The following is an 18,827-nucleotide window of genomic DNA, read 5'->3' on the forward strand; positions in this document are numbered from 1 at the left end:
CCCTCTCTCTCTGACCCTCCCCTGCTCATGCTGTCTCTCTCTCTCTCTCTCTCTCTCTTTCTCTCTCTCTCTCCTAGAAATAAATAAAAACATTAAAAAAAAGAAAAAGAAAAAGAAAGCATACCCTTGGGGGGCGCCTGGGTGGCTCAGTCGGTTAAGCATCCGACTTCGGTTCACGTCATGATCTCGTGGTTTGTGGGTTCGAGCCCCGCGTCGGGCTCTGTGCTGACAGCCAGCTCAGAGCCCGGAGCCTGTTTCAGAGTCTGTGTCTCCCTCTCTCTCCGACCCTCCCCTGCTCATGCTGTCTCTCATTCTCTCTCTCTCAGAAATAAATTAAAAAACAATAAAATAAAAAAGAAAGAAAGCATACTGTTGGAAGTTATGGATCTGAAAACTGAGTCCTTTAAAGCTTCCTTTGTTTGGATATCATTTGAAAAGTCTTTGTGTATCCCCACTGGTATGCATGCCCTAGTCTGAAGACCATTACCTTTAGACTATCTTTCTTGAGTGTCACAAACCATCTTAATGGCAGACAGTTCTATACTGAGGAACGATAGGGAGTGTTTTACAAATAGGTATTTTGTGTTGGTCGAAAGACTGGCTCTTAACAATGTGTGTCCTCAGCAAATAAAATACTTATGGGAAATTCAAAGAACCTGCCCTGTTAATTGTGGGACCCCTGACCTCTATGGGTAGGTTTGTCATAGGGGTTCCCCTGGGTGGAGCAAGGGCTTTGCTCATGAAACCACTGTGGTCAGGGTAAGTGCACAGAAAGGTTCTTGGCATAATACTGGGATTTGGTAGAAATAATTGATTCAAAGACCAGAAACTGTGATAAGTGGAAGTACTACAATCTACTTCTCAACCTTAGGCAATAACAGGCACAAAATGTCATGGTTTTGTACAGTGATTACAGTACTTGGATTTCTAATTTTTTAAGCATTATAACCAGTACTACTTTGAAAATTCATTTATGTAAGCTTACCTTGTTGACATTATTTTAAGGAATTGAAACTATTGATTGTAAAGCCCTTTTTTCTTTTTAATTTCAAAACTAACATGGGGGGCGCCTGGGTGGCTTAGTCGGTTAAGCATCCGACTTTCACTTAGGTCATGATCTCATGGTTCGTGGGTTCGAGTCCCACGTCGGGTTCTGTGCTGACTGCCAGCTCAGAGCCTGGAGCCTGTTTCAGAGTCTGTATCTCCCTCTCTCTCTGACCCTCCCCTGCTCATGCTGTCTCTCTCTCCTAGAAATTAAAACAAAACAAAACAAAACAAAACAAACTAACATGGGGCGCCTGGGTGGCTAGTTGGTTGAGCATCCGATTTTGGCTCGGGTCATGATCTCCTGGTTTGTGAGTTCGAGCCCTGCTTTAGGTTGTCTGCTGTTGGCGCAGAGCTCACTTCTGATCCTCTGTCTCACCCCTCCCCTGCTCGTACTTTCTCTCTGTCTGTCAAAAATAAACATTAAGAAAAGGTAACATCATTTAACAATAAACAACAGGTGTTGGTGAGAATGTAGAGAAAGGGGAATCCTTTCCTACTGTTGGTAGGCATTCAAACTGGTGCAGCCACTCTGGAAAACCGTATGAAGTTTCCTCAAAAAGTAAAAATAGAACTATCCTATCCTCCAACAATTGCACTACTAGTTTTTTTTCCTCAAAGATTACAAAAATCCTAATTCAGAGATACATGCACCCTGATGTTTATAGCCACATTATCTACAATAGCCAAATTAAGAAAAGGGCCCAAGTGTCCATCAACTGATGAATGGATAAAGAAGATGAGGTATATACAGACAATGCAATATTATTCAGCCATAAAAAATAATGAAATCTTACCATTTGCAACAACATGGATTGAGCTAGACAGTATTAGGCTAAGTGAAATAAGTCCAAGAAAGAAATCCCATATGATTTCATTCATATGTGGAATTTAAGAAACAAGACAGATGAACATGGGGATGGGGGGAGAGAGAGAGACAACCAAGAAACACATTCCTGAAACTCATATTACACCTGAAACTAATATTACAGTGTTAACTAGAATTTGAATAAAAATTTAAATAATAAAATACAAAGTTAATATCATTTAAAAGCAAGTCAAGAAATTAAAATTTATATTAGAATTTTTTTCCTCAGGGCGCCTGGGTGGCTCAGTCGGTTAAGCGCCCGACTTCGGCTCAGGTCATGATCTCACCATTCGTGGGTTCGAGCCCCGCGTCGGGCTCTGTGCTGACAGCTACCTCAGAGCCTGGAGCCTGCTTCAGATTCTGGGTCTCCCTCTCTCTCTGACCCTTCTCTGCTCACGCTGTCTGTCTATCTGTCTCTCTCTCTCTCTCTCTCTCAGAAATTTAAAAAAAAATTAAAAGAATTTTTTTCCTAAAATACTTTTTTAATGTGTTATTTATTTCTGAGAGAGAGAGAGGGAGGGAGGGAGAGAAAGAGAGAGAGAGAGAGAGAGAGAGACAGCGTGAGCAGGGGAGGGTCAGAGAGAGAGGGAGACACAGAATCTGAAGCAGGTTCCAGGCTCTAAGCTGTCAGCACAGAACCCGACGTGGGGCTAGAACTCACTGACCATGAGATCCTGAGCTGAGCCGAGTTCTGACACTTAACTGACTGAGCCCTCCAGGAGCCCCCTAAAATATTTTTTAAAGACAGAAGTCACCAAATGCCTATTTCTACCTCATAGGAGGGGAATAAAAAAATAATAACAATAATGATAACACCATTCCTGCTATAGTAGACATAAAAACTACTCCATAAACTTGGGCTTATACTCTCTTGTATTTCAATTAAAATTAAATATTCCGCTAAGACTCTGCTTTGCCTGACTGGTGGGAAATAGCCTCTCAGTCCTTTTTGGGCTCACTTCACCTCTGCAGAGTCCAACAAGATGTTAAAATATTTGCAGAAACAAGAGAGGGATTTCCAGTCTTGAGCCCAGCACCTCAGAGCCTGTGCAAGGTGAGGCACCTGCAGTGTGTGGAATCACAGTGCCCAGGGCACCATGGTGTCATCCCTCGTGAGGCTCTGCCGCTGGCCCTTGCTGGTTGCAGGATCCTCAGACTTTTGGCCTCTTCCTCACTTGGAGGAATCATCTCTCTTTGTCTCTTTCTTTACAGAATTCCTCTAAGGAGTTCTGGCTTGGAGAAAAGAGCAGCCAGGAAGTCAGGCATGTGTATCAGCAACTTGAACTTCACAACTTCCATGGGGGGAGTCTGTACCAAGAGGCCGGGCACCTGCTTGGAGTGGGAACAGGAAGATAGCCCCAAACACAAATGAATATCCCCAGTAATGGTTTTGTACTATTCATTATCATTGGAAAATTAATTATTGGGCATTACTCTTTTCTCAGATCTTCATATTTAATTTTCAAAACTGTGCCATGTTTTAAAGACAGTTGATGGAATCTTAAGAGGCTTTGAGTAATTTTCCCAGGATCAAGGAGCAGAGCTGTAATTAGAACCCAAGTCTGTTTGGTTCCAAAGTTGATTCCTTATGTTACATTTTATCTCCTACAGTGTACTGGTAATACTTCATTTTGAACACATTGAGCTGCCCGTATAGGTTAGCTACAGTATGAGCTCCCACATAACTCAGTGAATTCGTCCACGGAGCACCAGTGCTCAGAGTTCCCCATCTGGTTGTCAGTGTGCATTTGCCAAGACTCATGAACAACAGTGCTGCTTTGGGCGTAATTAATGTTTAGACAATAACTGGTCAGCACGTTCAGCTGCTTCTTGAGGTCACTCCTGGGATATGAAAATAGGACCCCGGGTTGACATAAACATCCTGTTTATTTTCTTCATGCTCTGTCAGGAGGCCATTATTTCGGTCATCTAGAAGTTACACCAAATTGCTCAGGTGCAGGTTCAAAACAGGTGAGGATATGGCCCAGCCTCATTTTGTGGTATTTACAATAGAAAATTGATGGGTCTGAAATCCATTTCTGCTCCGTATGATTCTTGAGGTAGTGTTTTAATAAAGTCCTAACTGAACACTTAAAAAGTCTTAGATCAGTGTTTAAACTGTGTATCTTGGCCCATAAATAACTCCCATTTATGGAGTCAAAAGCCAATGAATTCAGTAAATCAGTATAACATAGTCATTATGGCCCTACTCTCTGCCATCCGCCACCCTCCCAAACTGGAGTTATGGGTGATTCAAAAACAGGCTGGGCTCTTTCCTCAAGATGTCCATGATATGCTTCAGGGGCTTTTGAATGTTGCATACATCAGAATTACCCCTGAAGCTTGTCCAAAATAGAGCTGCCTAGGCCCTACTCTAGACTCCGTGTCTTAATTCATTTGGTCTGCTCTAACAAGACACCCCAGACTGGCTAGCTTAAAAACAACAGAAGTTTACCTCTCACAGTTCCTGGAAGCTGGGAAGTCCAAGGAGCTAACATGGTATCCTTCTAGTGAGGGCCCTCTTCCTGATTCATAGCTCTTGCCCTTCTTGCTGTTTGCTCACATGGTCAAACATTCTAGGGAGCTCTTTGGAGTCTCCTTTATAAGGCACTGATCGCATTCATGAGGGTTCCAACCTCAAGACCTAAGCATCCGCAAAGGCCTACCTCCTAAATATCCTCACCTTTGGAAGTTAAGATTTTAACAAATGAATTTGGGGGGAGGCATTCAGACCATAGCACCCAATGAATCAAAATCTTGGCGAGTGGGACCTAAGCATCTTTATATTTAGTATGCTCCTGTGGCGACTCTGATACTCATCAAGGTTTTTGAGTCCCCCACGTGGTTGATGGTGTTGGGGTCACATGAACTACTATGTTTTCTGTATTGTATTTTATATATGTCTGTACATCTCAGGAAGACTGTATAGGTACACACCTGTGTCTAGAGATATACCAGTCTCTTAATTATATATATGTGTTGTTGAAATGTGCCTACAGATAAATATCTGTTATTTTAAATTGTAATAAACATTATCTATTTCAGGCACTGTTAATTCATTCAACAAATCCTTGTTAAGAGCCCACTATGGGCCATCAGAAAATGAAACAAAAGTCCCTTTCTTCAGGGAACGTAAATATCAGTAGGAGAACATCAGCAATAAAATTAAAAAAGACAGTTCCATGATGAGGGGTGCCATAGAAAGAAGTAAAGGGAAGGGAGGGAGCGAGCTCTGTGGATATTTAGAGCACTACTGTCTCAGGTTTGGGGGAAACGAAGTGCAGAGTCCTGACCTGAGCAGGAGCATTCTTGGTGGCTTCAGGAACAGCACAGAGGCCCGGATCTGGGATGCAAGAGGAGATGCAGTCAGAGAGGCAAGGGATGGGCCGAGGCATGGATCTTGTGGTGGCCTGTGGACCCCTGGAAGAGTTTCCCTTTTACTTCGAGGAAGATGAGAAGGGTTATGAGCCCAAGAATGACAGTTGGGCAGGATTTAAGGGGGTCGTTGTGGATGAGGAGAGCTGCTGGGGGGTGGGCATGGCTGGAACAAGAGCCTAGTTAGTTAGGAGGCCACAGCAGTAATCCAGGGGAGGGAAGTAATCCAGGGGAGGGCGGTGGAGGTGGTGAGAAGAATGTGGCCTCCGGGCGCACTCTGAAAGCAGAGGCAGCAGGTCTGAGGATGGTCTGGAGGTTGAGTACATGACGGCTGCAATAAATTTTCCAAGGACGCAGGCTGTGGCCGACAGCTGCCCTTCCTCTGTGGCTAGATTTGGCTTTAGACGTAGGTCATCCTTTGGTTCCAAGGAAATAATTGTATTTTTGTGTTGAAAATATAGATTGTACACTTAAACCTTATACGTTAGGTGTGTGTACATAAAACAGTATAGAATGGCTGTAGGCCCTTCACTGGGATTCTGATAAACAGGGGCTGTACCCACAGTGAAATTTCTTGCTGACATGTAGGAAAGCTGCCTTTCCTCACCACCCCCACCCAAATATGATGGATAAGATAATGAATAATATTCTTTGTTCAGTTTACTTCAATACGATTTTATGTAAATCCTCAAAAAAATTCTAAGGCTGACAGTAGATGATACTAACCCCCATTTGGAGATTCGGGAACCTGAGATCTAAGAAGGATAAGAAATGTAGAAGGATGAATTCTGCTAGATCACATCTTCTGTTTTCTGACTACTTCTTGATTGTGTGGCCTGATGTGTAGCGACTGGACCTCAGTCCAGAGAACAGAAGTGTGTGTGTGTGTGTGTGTGTGTGTGTGTATGCACATGTGCATAGTAAGGAATCACACATGGGTTACTGAGTACAATGATCTAGTAAAGGAATTGGAAATAATTTTTCAGACCTTCTAGGATTCAGGCCTATTGGTTCCTCTCTGTCAGTTCATTCGGTCATTTTTTCCCCTGAATAGTAATTTTCACTGTGGGATAAGGAAATAAAAGATACAAGAGTCACATTAGGTAGTGTGGAGAATGATTTTAATAAAAGTTGCAGCAGAGAATGCAGGCAAAATGGGCACTCACATGGAAAGCTCAGTTGCTGGCGGATTTCATCTTGCTTCGCTTTCCTGATGCTTTGTTCCTGGAAAAAACAAAAACAAAAACAAAGCAAAACTGAGTTTGATGATGTCACGTACCAAGTCAGGCTGAGCTCCTTTTGTTTTGCTGCATAAGCCCTGGATGTAGCAGGATGGCCGCGAGCGGGCCCCGGGCCAGGCTGCAGGCTTTAACGCATGTGTCTGTTTCAGTTTGCAGTGATGACCTCACCCACAAATTCAAAGGTTTCACTGTGATGAACGAGGCGGAGAGATATGAAGCCCTCAGACACTGTCGCTATGTGGACGAAGTCATTAGAGATGCTCCATGGACCCTCACTCCAGAGTTTCTGGAAAAACACAAGGTGCTTTACTCTTCCATGTTCTCTGAGTAGCAGAATTGGAGTGTGGTTCTGCAGCTTACATGCAGAAAGCCCAGAAGCTTCCACTTTTGAGAAGAGATAACTCCAGGAAAGATCATGTGGTGTCACTTGATATAGCACCTGTGATCTGCCCAAGCCTGGGGACTGATGCCCTCTTACATCCTCACTGTGGGAGCTTGAGCTAGACTCCCCATGTCCAAGTCGGGCCTCTATCCCTTCCTAACTGTGAGACCTTGAGCGAGGTATTCACACTCACTTACCTAAACTGTAAAGTGGGAGTAATATTCGTACTTGCCTCGTGGGGCTGTTTTGAGAATCTAATGAGACCAGGGCACCTGGGTGGCTCAGTCAGTTGAGCGACCAACTTTAGCTCAGGTCATGATCTCACAGTTTGTGAGTTCGAGCCCCATGTGGGGCTCTGTGCTGACAGCTCAGAGCCTGAAGCCTGCTTTGGGTTCTGTGTCTCCTCTCTCTCTGCCCCTCCCCTGTTCACGTTCTGTCTCTCTCTCTTTTGCAAAATTAAGTAAACATTAAAAAAAAAAAAGGATATAATGGCATCATCTAAGTAAAACCCTTTGAACACTGGCTGGCCCATAGCTCCAAATAACAGCTCCAAAAATGTTATTGTCATTATCACCACCATCATGGTTATTGATGCTTCTATATTCATAGGCATCATTTTTCGTGGAACACACATTGTATTCAGAAGAGCAGGGGTCAGCCTTTAAGGAAAGAACTTTATATCTGTGATTCTGTGACCCTGAGACTCCTACTGCTACAAGATTTTTATTAGTTGAAAACATGAGAAATTCTTTTGATCTGCATCAAATTATGTGCTTTGTATCTCCCTACCAGCTCCACATTAGGAGCTATTCTTTCCTTTTATAAGCAGCACAAAAAAAACAAGATTAAGCTGTTCTAAGAGTTTTCTTTTCTATTTTTAAATTCACGATGCAGAAGAGAAGAGAGAACACTGATAAATGTGCATGGGTAATAGCAGAGGAGACAATTTCTCAGCAAGAATGAAAAGAAAAAGGAGAAACTACAATATGATTTACTTCCAGCAATCACTAACACATTTTTATTAAGCATCTATTGTATGTTTCACTCATGCCAGGCATGATGGGGGTACCAATGATGGTAGCGAGGGCCGCCAGGTGTTATTTTAGTGCGTGCCAGGCCCTCTGCTGCGGGCTTTGCTCTCTCATGAATCCCGTTCAGTCTCATGGCTACCCTGAGACTTGGTTGTCATTGGAGAGAAAGAGAGACTAAGTTTGAGCACTGATCGGTACTAAGAATGGATTGCATTTATTGAGTACTTACTGTGCCCCAGCTGATTTTTAGCACTTTTACATAATTACTTCATTTAATCCAGTGATTCTCCAATGGACTTAAGTTTGCCCTCAAGGGACATTTGGTAGTAGTGTCTGTCACACCTGGGGGCGGGGGTTGGTGATGGGTGCTGACATCTAGCAGGTAAAGGCCAGGGGTGCTACTAAGCTTCTTACAAACCCCCCTCTCAAAAAACTATCCACCTCAAAATGCCACAGATAGCAAGGATGAGAAATAGTGATTTAATCCTTACGGCCAACTTGGGCGTCCCGTAGCTGGGAAGCGGTGGGGCAGGCACACAGACTGCTCTTCTAAGCTACCCCTCGAGGTAGAGAGAACCCCGATTACAAAGGGCTCTGAAAGCCTGGCAGCACGTTTTCCCCTGGTGGAGTAGGAAGCAGGGAGCCAGTGAAGATGAGCAGGAATAAGAATGACCGAAAACTGTAGAAAGAAGCGCCCACCCTCCCATCGTGTCACAGAGGGATGGCTTGGAAGGGAGAGAGCCTGCAGTGAGGAAGATCAGGTGTAAGTGGGTATTAATAACCCAGGTGACGGGGCCCTGGATTTGGTGTAGTCGCTGTGGGGGGGACGTGACGGGTGCACACGTGCGTGTGCAGGTACGTTCGCATACGTACATAGACACGCGCTCGCACCCTAGGGGACCTTGTGACCCGTGTGCCATGGAGACTGAAGGAAGTAGGGACGGAAGGCTCATTCTGAGGTGTGTGAGGCGTGGGGACACCGGGAAACTGGAGGTGCCACTGAAAGCAAGGGGGCCGCTGCTTTTCACGCTGAAGTAAATTTCAAACAGCTTGATTTGAAAGTGACAGCAGAGGGCAGCAAAGTAGAAAAGGGTGACCTGGGACAAATCTGACAAGTTTGATAGCTTCAGCAGCCTTATGTCCCAGCGGAAATAGTAGTATGTGCCCCACCCGCCTCACAAGGTGGTCAGGAAGATCAAATCAGAAAAGGTGTGAATTCATTTTTCCACATAAAACGGGGCTCACATGTGAGGGGGCCTACTGCCATGATGGGACAGGAAATGAGGGTTTGGGTCTCTCACCACAGCAGAGGGTGAGGAAAATCTGAACAACAAATGAATTCTCTAAGGAGAAAGCTTAAAGGCAGAAGGACAGAAGGCCAACAAAACCTCCTGTCAGAGGAGAGCGAAAGGGGCCAGCAGAAGAGACAAACCGATCTCTTTCCCTTTATTTCCCAGAAATGGAGCCATTTGGCAGTACCTCTCAGTCAAGGATTCAAATCCACATTATAAACTACTTATTTCAACTGCTTTGAAATAAAGTCAACAAACACTTTATTTCAAAAAGACATGTGCAGGGGCGCCTGGGTGGCTCAGTCAGTTAAGCGTCTGACTTCAGCTCAGGTCATGATCTTGCCGTCTGTGAGCTGTGCTGACAGCTCAGAGCCTGAAGCTGCTTCGGATTCTGTCTCTCCCTCTCTCTGCCCTTCCTCAGCTTGTGCTATGTCTCTCAAAAATAAATAAACATTTGGAAAAAAAAAAAAGAGGCATGTGCAAATCACAGGCATGCACATCCATCCTAGTTGTGACATCTCTCTTCTTTGTCTCCAACAGATTGACTTTGTGGCTCATGATGACATTCCCTACTCTTCTGCTGGCTCTGATGATGTGTACAAGCATATCAAAGAAGCTGGTGAGTTCCCTGAGGCACGCCTGCCCACTGCATTATGACCTTGAGGTTGAATAAGAGACATCTGCCCTAGGCTTGCAGCACATACCTGGGAGGCACCCGAATGTCAGATGTCTGCCGAGTAGCCTCTACAAGCTTCTTCTGATAAGTGCTAAGGCTCGGTCGGAGGACAGACACCATTTAGGTATTTATACAAGAATTAACCTGAGCACCAAAGGACTCACCTTATGGTTTGAGGCTCAGTTTTAGGGCTTGTCAGACTAAAACCTATTGTTTAGAGGGCAGTCATTTTCCTCATTCACATTTAGTTCTCCACAATGAAATTGTTTTATACGACAAGAATGTTCCTTCCAGAATAAGACAGGTGGGTAATTAACAACCTGGACTCCTGGTCTCCAGAGTCAGTCCTGCGACAAGCCACCCTGTCACATCATAGTTAGATCCTCAGGTACTGCGGGCAGAGGCAAAGGAAAGGATGCGTAAATATTTGGGAAATCAGGTCAAGTGTTTCCTTCCTCACACTGTCGAGCAGTGTCACGGAGGGCAGATCCGGTGCCTGAGCTTTGGAAGCCGTCCCAGTTGTCACTAAGCATTTCCTTTGAGGTCAGAGACTCTGGTCTGCCCCAGGGAGTTACTAGGAGGCTGGAGAGAGGCGGGTTTGCTTCCATTGCAGACTCCCTGGGGTTCATTCCTTTGTCAAGTTCTCTGTTCCTTTTCCTTTGCTGCCGGGGACTTGAAGGCCATCACTGTTGGGGCATCATAACGAGTCTGTGGTTTCTAGCCTCAGAGGGATTCTCCACGTTCCTTGGTAACATTTACTCCCTCCTCTTCCCCTTCCTGCCCTGATTTGCCCGCAACTCCTTGCATCCTCGCCTCCTCTCCTGCATCCTGAGGGAAAGCGGTGGGTTTTCTATCCCAGGCTGACTTCTTTATCTGCACCTACCTTCTTTCCCTGGAGCCTGTTTGCTTTCATTCTGCCTCTCTTTGCCATGCAGGGTTCTCACTCTCTAGTAGTTTCTTCTCAGCTTACAGTCATTTGAAAGTCTACGAGAACAAATAAATCCTCCTTCGGCCCTCCCTCTCCCTCCACCTCCAGTCACGTTCTTGTTCAGTAGTCCCTTCCTGGCACCCTGCAGGCGCGCTCCCGCTCATTCCTCAGCTCCCTGCACTCTGATTTCCGCCCCATCCTTCCTCACTTGGGTCATGACCTTTGGGCCACCAAATGCAGTGGCCTCGATTCTGTCTTCCTTTGGACATACCGACCCTGCTGGCCGCTCTCCTTTCATGGCTGCTCTTGTCTTCTTCTTCTTGGACACTTCTGGGACCTTCTCATTTCCTTCAGTCTCTCTGACTGCTTCTGGGTTTTGTTCCTGGGTTTCTGTCCCCTGGCCCTGCCCAGCCTCTGCGTCTTGCCAGCCCGGGCTCTGCCCCGCCGGGCTCAGGCCCTGAAGTCCAGGCACGCCCTTACTCAGTGCCTTGGTTCCGGTTCTGCTCTGGGTCTGGCATGCCCTTGCTCTGAGCATCTGGGCCTACTCCGTGCCTTGTTGAGGACCTAGCCCTTGACATGCCCTGTCTCCCTGGGGCGCAATTCAGCAGCACCACCTTCCCGCGACCCTCCTCGGACACTCTTTGCAGATGGACCTTCTTTTCAGCTCCTTTCTGGTGGCATGCTGATAGTTTCTCTCTCTCTTGCTCTCTCTCTCGCTCTCTCTTCCTCTATGTGTGTGTGTGTGTGTGTGTGTGTCCCTAGCTAGAATGAGGAGCCATGGTCTATGCTCTGTCTCCTCCATCTTCACATCCTCACATAGTCCCTGATACGTTTGTCATGCTCATTCAATACTGGGTAAGCAGCAGGGTGCTTTAAAAAAATTTTTTTTTAATGTTTTTTATTTCTGAGAGAGAGAGAGTGTGATCAGGGGAGGTCAGAGAGAGAGGGAGATACAGAATCTGAAGCAGGCTCCAGGCTCTGAGCTAGCTGTCACGGGTGTTTAAAAAAAAAAAAAAAGTTTTATTTATTTAAGTAATCTCTACACCCAGCATGGGGCTTGAACCCATGACCCCCACCCCACCGAGATCAGGAGTTGTACACTCTTCTGACTGAGCCAGCCAGGCGCCCCAGCAAGAGGGTGTTTTAATGGAGTCTGATGGGGAGTTAGCTTAAGGTGGACGTCTTCTGTTGGCAAGAGCTCTTCTCACTACCCAGGGCGTAGGGCCATTTACCTAGATAATTTGGGCCACGCTCTGTTTTGTGGAGTTTTTCAAATTACTTAGATTAAGGGGTGATTTGGGGCTGAACTTTATCAACCTTTGCATCTAATTTGTTTGCCTTCCATTGGTATCATGGACACTGAGTCTCTCCCCTTTTATTGACAGGAGATGCCAACTACATGCCCTAAATTACTCCAAACCACCATAGCCTCACAGCCCAACAATATCTCAGAGAAAGATGGAAGGGTTTGCCATGTGACTTGTTGCAAAGATGACTGTGATCTGAATGAAATATCTTGACATTTATATCTGTGCATTTGCATTTTTGTTGCTCTGTCTTATAAAAGGCAAGCGAATATGAATCAGAAATCATAGGTACTTTTTTGGGCAGATGTATAATGGAAAAATAGTCTGTGCTATACACTCAGCACCCAACACTTAATATTTTCCTGAGCTGAGGTTTTCAGTCAGTGTCACAGGGTTTCTAGTAATCACCTAAGAATTAAAATAGTCATTGCTAGGATTTTTTAAATACACAGCCTCCCCAGAGTCTATCCATTGGATTATTTAAAAAGATGGATGGGGCAAAGGTAATTACTTGTATCCTCTTGTAGGGTCACATGGTTTTTCTGACCCTAAAAGCAGAGATGTCCAAGGTGGGGAGGGGGGGGGCGGCAAGATAGTAGCTTGAATTACGCAGGTTCTCCGTCCACCTTCCTTCATCAGACTGCCTTCCATTAAGGTCCCATAAGGCTACTGCTGCCTCAGAATCTTGGAGCAAGGAAGAGTTTGAGGAAAGGATGGGTTGGAATTGGCATTTTAACTACAGGTAGGTGCAGAAGTAGATTATTAATGGCCTGGTTTGTTTTCTGCTCTTTTGCTTTCTATCATACATCTCCTCTCTAAGTCATATCCAAGCATACCTTCCTACGTACATTAAACCGTTATCTGGCTTGTACGGCACCCTGGTCTTGTGAGTTACCATTTGCTTTACTGAGAGATTTCAAGAAGCGGGATACACCCGTTATACTTGAGCCGCCCCCATCACAGCCATCTTCCCCTGTTCCTGGGGACCACTGGCATTCCGCCCACGTTGGCCGCACCATCCCTTACTTTCAGCCCACTGCTACTACAGCCTTTTCCTGGTATATACGGACCTTCAGATTCTTGGGGTAGGATGGGTTCCTGAGGGTCACAAATCCAGTCTCCTAGACCCTCCTTGGCATCACTGCCACTTCCTAGTAGAACTGGGACTTGTGCATCTCCCATGATGGGGGGAGCGCCTACCTCCCAAGGTAGCGCATTCCGTCTTTGGATCATTTTGACTCTGGTTGGTGAAACCATGAATTCCCTGAGCGCATCCACAAGCCAGGACTTGCTGGAGGGAAAGGGGATGCAAACATGAATAAGACCTATTCTCACCCGTGGGAGATGGCAGAGACAAAATAATGACATCAGGATATTAGAAGCCTGTGGATAGGTGTGTGCTGTGGGCCGGGGAGGCAGGCCCGAAGGTGGGAGTTGATGAAGCACAGTGCATTTGGAGAAGCTGAGTGTTCACGCAGTGTAGGGTGCGTGGAGGTGAGAGCAGAGATGGAGGTGGGCAGCACGGGGTTGTTGGGTTTCATCCCGTATGTCACACAGAGCCAGGTGCCATTCTGGGTCAGAGAGGTGCCATGAGCAGGTCTCTTGTGGGCAGAGGATCGACCAGGTAGGAGCCCGGGAGTCATTTCTGCAGCTGAACTTACTCGGGAGCCCCTGTTTCCCCACATGACAGGGACAGACACCCTGGACATTTACAATAATCGCGACTGTTCTCAGTCTGCACGGGGACTGGGTAGAGTCAGTTTGGGGCCTTTTTCTCCTGGGGTGATCTCTGTTTCTGGGGCCTGTGTATTGGCCTGGCGTGGGGCGGGGAACCGGTTCTTGCGTATCTTTCACTGTACGGTATCAAACCTGCTCAGCCATCATCTGTGGTGACCAGGCCCCCCGTAGTAGCCTTCTGCCAACGCCTGGGGTCTCCGGGAGACCATTTTCTCCCAAAGTTCCTGGAGGTAAATAGGGTACCAGCCCCTCTGCTCTGGGCGGTCTAATGGGTTCTCTTGCCTGTCCCTGCCCCTGGGGTTTGCCTCTGAGTGGGGCCAAGGGACAGGCCCTGCTCACCTTCTCTCACTTCCGCCCTTCCCCTCCTCCTCCCTCTCTGGGTTCTTTCCCCTCGGTCTTGGGAGGGGCTTTCCTTCTGCCTGGAGGGGAAGACGTGGCCACGCGGTTAATTTCATGTTTTCCCGGGTCCAGGCCTTACAGGAATACATTCCTCGTTCTAGTCCACTCAGCCTCTGCTTCTTAATAATGAAAGGGGCACTTTTGGGATTTAGAAAACCTTTTTTTGTAGTCCTCAAAGCCTGGCTCTTTCAAGTGAAAGCCTTACCTTTCAAAACTGTTCTGTTTGAAATGAGCCTTCAAAAGAGCCAGTTTCAGAAGTCAAAAGCGGAACGCACTCTCCTGTATTCTCAGCTACAGCTTCTTTCCCCTGAGGTGACGGAGGTTTCCGCGGCAGGACGGACAGGGCCTCGGGACAGACATCATCCCCAGAAATGAAAACGACGTTGGATAGTATTGCAAGAAAATTATTCTGTTACCTATAATATACCTGGTCTTCCTGATGGTGTTCCTGTTGGCTGAGGCCGTTGCGGGGCCCGCTGGCGAGGTTCCGTGCTACCCCCAGCAGGGCTGGTAGGCTGGTCTGCGCTGTGTTCTCAGAAAGGCCTCCCCCTGGTGGCGGTCAGGCGCGTTGCGTAAGAGCAAGAGGCCTGACATTCTCACATCCCGGTCTTGTTTGTAAGAAGTTCCAAGAAGGAAACCCCATATGCTCCAGACTTGGAAGGCTGCTGAGGGACATGGCAGGAGTAGGTGGGGAGAAGGCGGGGGCAAAGTGGCTGATGCATCAGTTGTAAGGAGGTGGGTTCTGGCGTGGGGAGATGATGATCTTTTTAAGCCTTTGTAGGATCTGAGCTGTGAGCCAGCTACTGCTTCCCTACAGTCACCATGAAGGACCTGGTATAGAGCGGTGCTTGTCACATGTCAGTGTGACTACATGTCCCCACAGGATCTATCTACCTCTCTTTTTAACTTCTCTCTTCTTTCTCTCCCCTCTCTCTCTCTCTCCCTCTCTCCCTCTCTCCCTTTCTCTTCCTCTCTCTTTCTTTCCTCTTTCCTTTCTTCTTTACTTCCTTTCTTTTCTTTTCTCTCCCTTCCTCCCTTCCTCCCTCCTTCTTTCATCTATAGTTGACATACGGTGTTATATACCGTCAGAAAGACCAATACCATATGACTTCACTCATGTGGAATTTAAGAAACAAAACAGGAACATATGGGAAGGGGGTGAAGAGAAGAGGGGGAAACAAACCACAAGAGACTCTTAATGATAGAGAACAAACTGGGTTGGTGGAGGGAGTGGGTGGGGGTGGGCTAGATGGGTGGTGGGTAGTAAGAAGGGCACTTGTGATGAGCACTGGGTGTTAGTGACGAATCACGGAATTCTATTCCTGAAACCACTGTACGTGAACTAAAATTTAAATAAAAAAAAAAATAGTGTTTAGTTTCAGGTGTACAACAGCAACTCAGTAATTCTACACATGACTCAGTGCCTATCATCATAGCTGCACGCTCTTAATCCTCATTGCCTGTTGCACCCATCCCCCACCCACCTCCCCTCTAGAAACCATCTGTTTTCTACAGTGAAGAGTCTGTTTCTTGGTTTGTCTCTCATTTTTCCCCCTTTGCTCATTTGTTTGTTTCTTAAATTCCACATATGAGTGAAATCGTACGGTATTTGTCTTTGATTTCACTTGGCATTACACCCTCTAGATCCACCCATGTCGTTGCAAATGGCAAGATCTCATTCCTTTTTCTAGCTAAGTAGTATTCCACTGCACATACACACACTGCTACCCTAGCCTTGGAGGTCAGCCAGTGTCACCTGTTTGTTACAAGCAAGTCATTAAGGCCCGCCAAGATTCCAGGCAGAGGGGACTGTGCCCATACTCTACCCTAATTCCCACCTTTGCAGCGAAGAGTCAGGTGGTATTCCACTTGCCCTGGGAGCACAGGCACAAGGCTGTGTGTGACTTCACGTACGCACAGGGCCACTGATCTGCTCTGCCGATCCCTCACCAAGGGAGAGCCACAGGAGACAAGGGCCGAGCATTCACTGTGAGAGAAAGCTGCTCAGAAATGGCTCAAGCTTCCACATGTGGCTTTTACACTCTAATTGAGGTCTATTTTGAAAGGCAAAAGTCACCTTAAATGAAGCCAGAGATATTGAGGGCAGGAACGAAACTTCACAGTATTCTGCCTTGCTTGTCAGAACTACATGTCAAAACCCTCCAGCAAAGCTGGATGAGAGGATGGAGCTGAAACGAAGTAGCCTGTCAGGCCCACCGTCCCCGTCATCCTGCTAATACTGCCTACTACTGTCGCAAGTTTCCTTCATTAACATGTGCCTGGCTGCTTCCTAAAATAGCTCCATAACCAAACACTGCAATTCGGGAAAGCGTGATAAAAAAGGTCCTCTGATCGTGCTCATTACTGCATATTTTTAGCAGAGCACTAATTAGGATTTGGAGGAAGCCGGGTGCTTCATTATGTCAGCGGAGGGCTTGGCTCCTTTCAGAGACCTACCTCCTCACCAGCCGAAGCAAATCTGTCCTCACCCTAAACCTTTGGTTACTCAGCGAGGTCTCTGCGGCTTCACAGAGAGGGTGAGCTCATGTCACCAGTGTCTAATTGACTTGCTAAAATCTATTAGTAACTAGAGAATCTTCGTAACATGTCACCAGGCAGCGGGGGTGTGGGAAAAGTGGCTGCCTGCTGACAGATGGGACACGGCGCTCACCGGAAAGCCCCCTGCGGCTCCCAGCAAGGTGGAGATGTTGTGTCAGCACCCCCTTCCCCCTCCCCCCCTGCTTGGGACCACTCAGTGCTCCCTGCCCACCAGAGCCCCTGCACAGCCATTTGGTTTCTTTGTTGGAGTCCATGTTCTCAGAAGGCGATAAAAGAAGTTTTGGGCATAGGAGTAAACCCCAGCTCTGTCCTTTGAGCCACAGACTGAGAAACTCGATGCTTGATCCCAGACATCAGCAGTGCCCACCTGCTGCTGATACTGTGAATGTGCAGATGATACCAAAAGAGAGCTCCAAGGGACACCCTAGCAGGGGCCAGAACCCCGGAAGGTTCATCAATGTCAATAGAATCAGAGAGAACTGGATTTGGAAAGGCACTCAGAGATCAGTATCCATCTATTCAGCCCTTCAGCAAATACTCTTACAGTGCCTGCTTGTCACCCGGTGCTGAGAATACGGAGGAGATGAACACAGGAGCAGTTCTTTCCCTCATGTAGCTTATTGTTAAGTGCGGAATAAGCTGTTTTATACAGACCTTGGAATATTTGAAGGAAAAGAGCAGTGGGCCACGGCAGAGAAGAAGCCAGAAGAGCCAGTCTGGGGGTTGAGAGATCGCTTTGAGGAAATGACGTAAAGGTGAAACGCAGTGGATGAATGAGAGTTAGCTGGGTAGAGAGGACATTTGTGGCAGAGGGCACGGGGCCAGCCCTCTCAGAACACTGAAGCCCAGTGTCGGGCAGCTCAGGCAGGCCCACTGTGTCGCACAGCTCCACAGAATCCGCTGAGAATGGTGCCCCCTACAGCGGCATGGCCCAGGGGCCTTGGCTCGGGCAGTGAAGTGGCGGAGAGGGTCTGAGATGGGACTGGGGAGCGTTGGGTGGCGGGGGCGGGGGGAGATAAAGCAAGCTGCCACAGAGCCAAGGCAAGGGTTTGATGGGAATTCTGAGCACTCTAGAAAGCCACTGAAGGCTGTTGGGCTGCTGTCTGGCATATGTTTTGACGGCTGCTCTGTGGCCCTTGTCATATGAAGAGTGGAGTGAGGGCACCAAAAATGACATCACTGGAAACCGGTTTTGAGGCTCTTGCTGTAATCTTTGAACTAGATGGTGTTAGATTGGTTTAGACAGATGGTGAAGAAAAGTAGGTGAATCGGAGAGCTTTTTAGGAGGTAGGTTGGTGCCTGGAAGGAGACCGATTGGACACGGTTGAGTGAGGGAGAGGGAGGTGGCACAGATGATCCCAAGGCCATCTTTTCCAGCTACCTTATTTCTCACTTTTGGAGACTGAGGTTAAGTAACTTGCCTTCTGAGGCGTGAGTCTTGCCCAAGTCTCCAAACTGAGAACCCAGTACCCTTGTCCCTAGGCCCTGTCCATCATGCCATCCCACCCCTGATATCTCTGCCTTAGTGGCCATAATCACACTAGGTAGAAATATCTTAATTGCCAACATGTCATTTCGGTTGACAGCACAAGTGTAAGCATAAACCACATTCTTGTCTCGATAACATTTGCGACCTCCTGATAGCCCTGTATTCTTTCACCCTAATAGATCTCTGAGGACATTAAAGAAAGTCTCTTAGAACTTGGCATTCTCTGTGCTTATTTTCACTGGGTCCCACGTGTTCTAAATGAAAGAGTCTTGAGTGGTGAAACCATCACGCAGAGTAGACTGTTCTTAGGGAGATAAAATCACCTAGCATCCCAAGGGCATGTCTTCCAATCAGAGACAACCAAATAGTACACTTTTTTCATCCTTTCCTTAGTCTCATGAGATGCAGACTTCCTTAGGGAAGAAGGGAAGTTGGGCCGTGATCTAATTCATTGGCTCAGTTGTTATTCTCTATTCACTTATGTGTTTCATTTGCATTG

General features: G+C 46.8%; 1 protein-coding gene across 4 annotated transcripts in view; it reads left to right on the forward strand.

The window, feature by feature from the left end:
• Positions 1 to 18,827, forward strand: part of PCYT1B (phosphate cytidylyltransferase 1, choline, beta) — a 128,989-nt gene that overhangs the window by 69,237 nt on the left and 40,925 nt on the right. For all 4 annotated transcript variants that reach the window (XR_005532678.1, XM_039257239.1, XM_039257240.1 and 1 more), the window contains exons 4-5: positions 6,678 to 6,829; positions 9,774 to 9,852. Coding sequence is in view for 3 of the 4 variants with exons in the window: in XM_039257239.1 (XP_039113170.1) it covers positions 6,678 to 6,829; positions 9,774 to 9,852 (231 nt within the window). In the remaining variant the exon portion in view is untranslated. The remainder of the gene's footprint in view (positions 1 to 6,677; positions 6,830 to 9,773; positions 9,853 to 18,827) is intronic.

Source organism: Hyaena hyaena, unplaced genomic scaffold (genome assembly GCF_003009895.1).
Source record: "Hyaena hyaena isolate Hyena2069 unplaced genomic scaffold, ASM300989v1 scaffold_611, whole genome shotgun sequence".
NCBI lineage: Eukaryota > Metazoa > Chordata > Mammalia > Carnivora > Hyaenidae > Hyaena > Hyaena hyaena.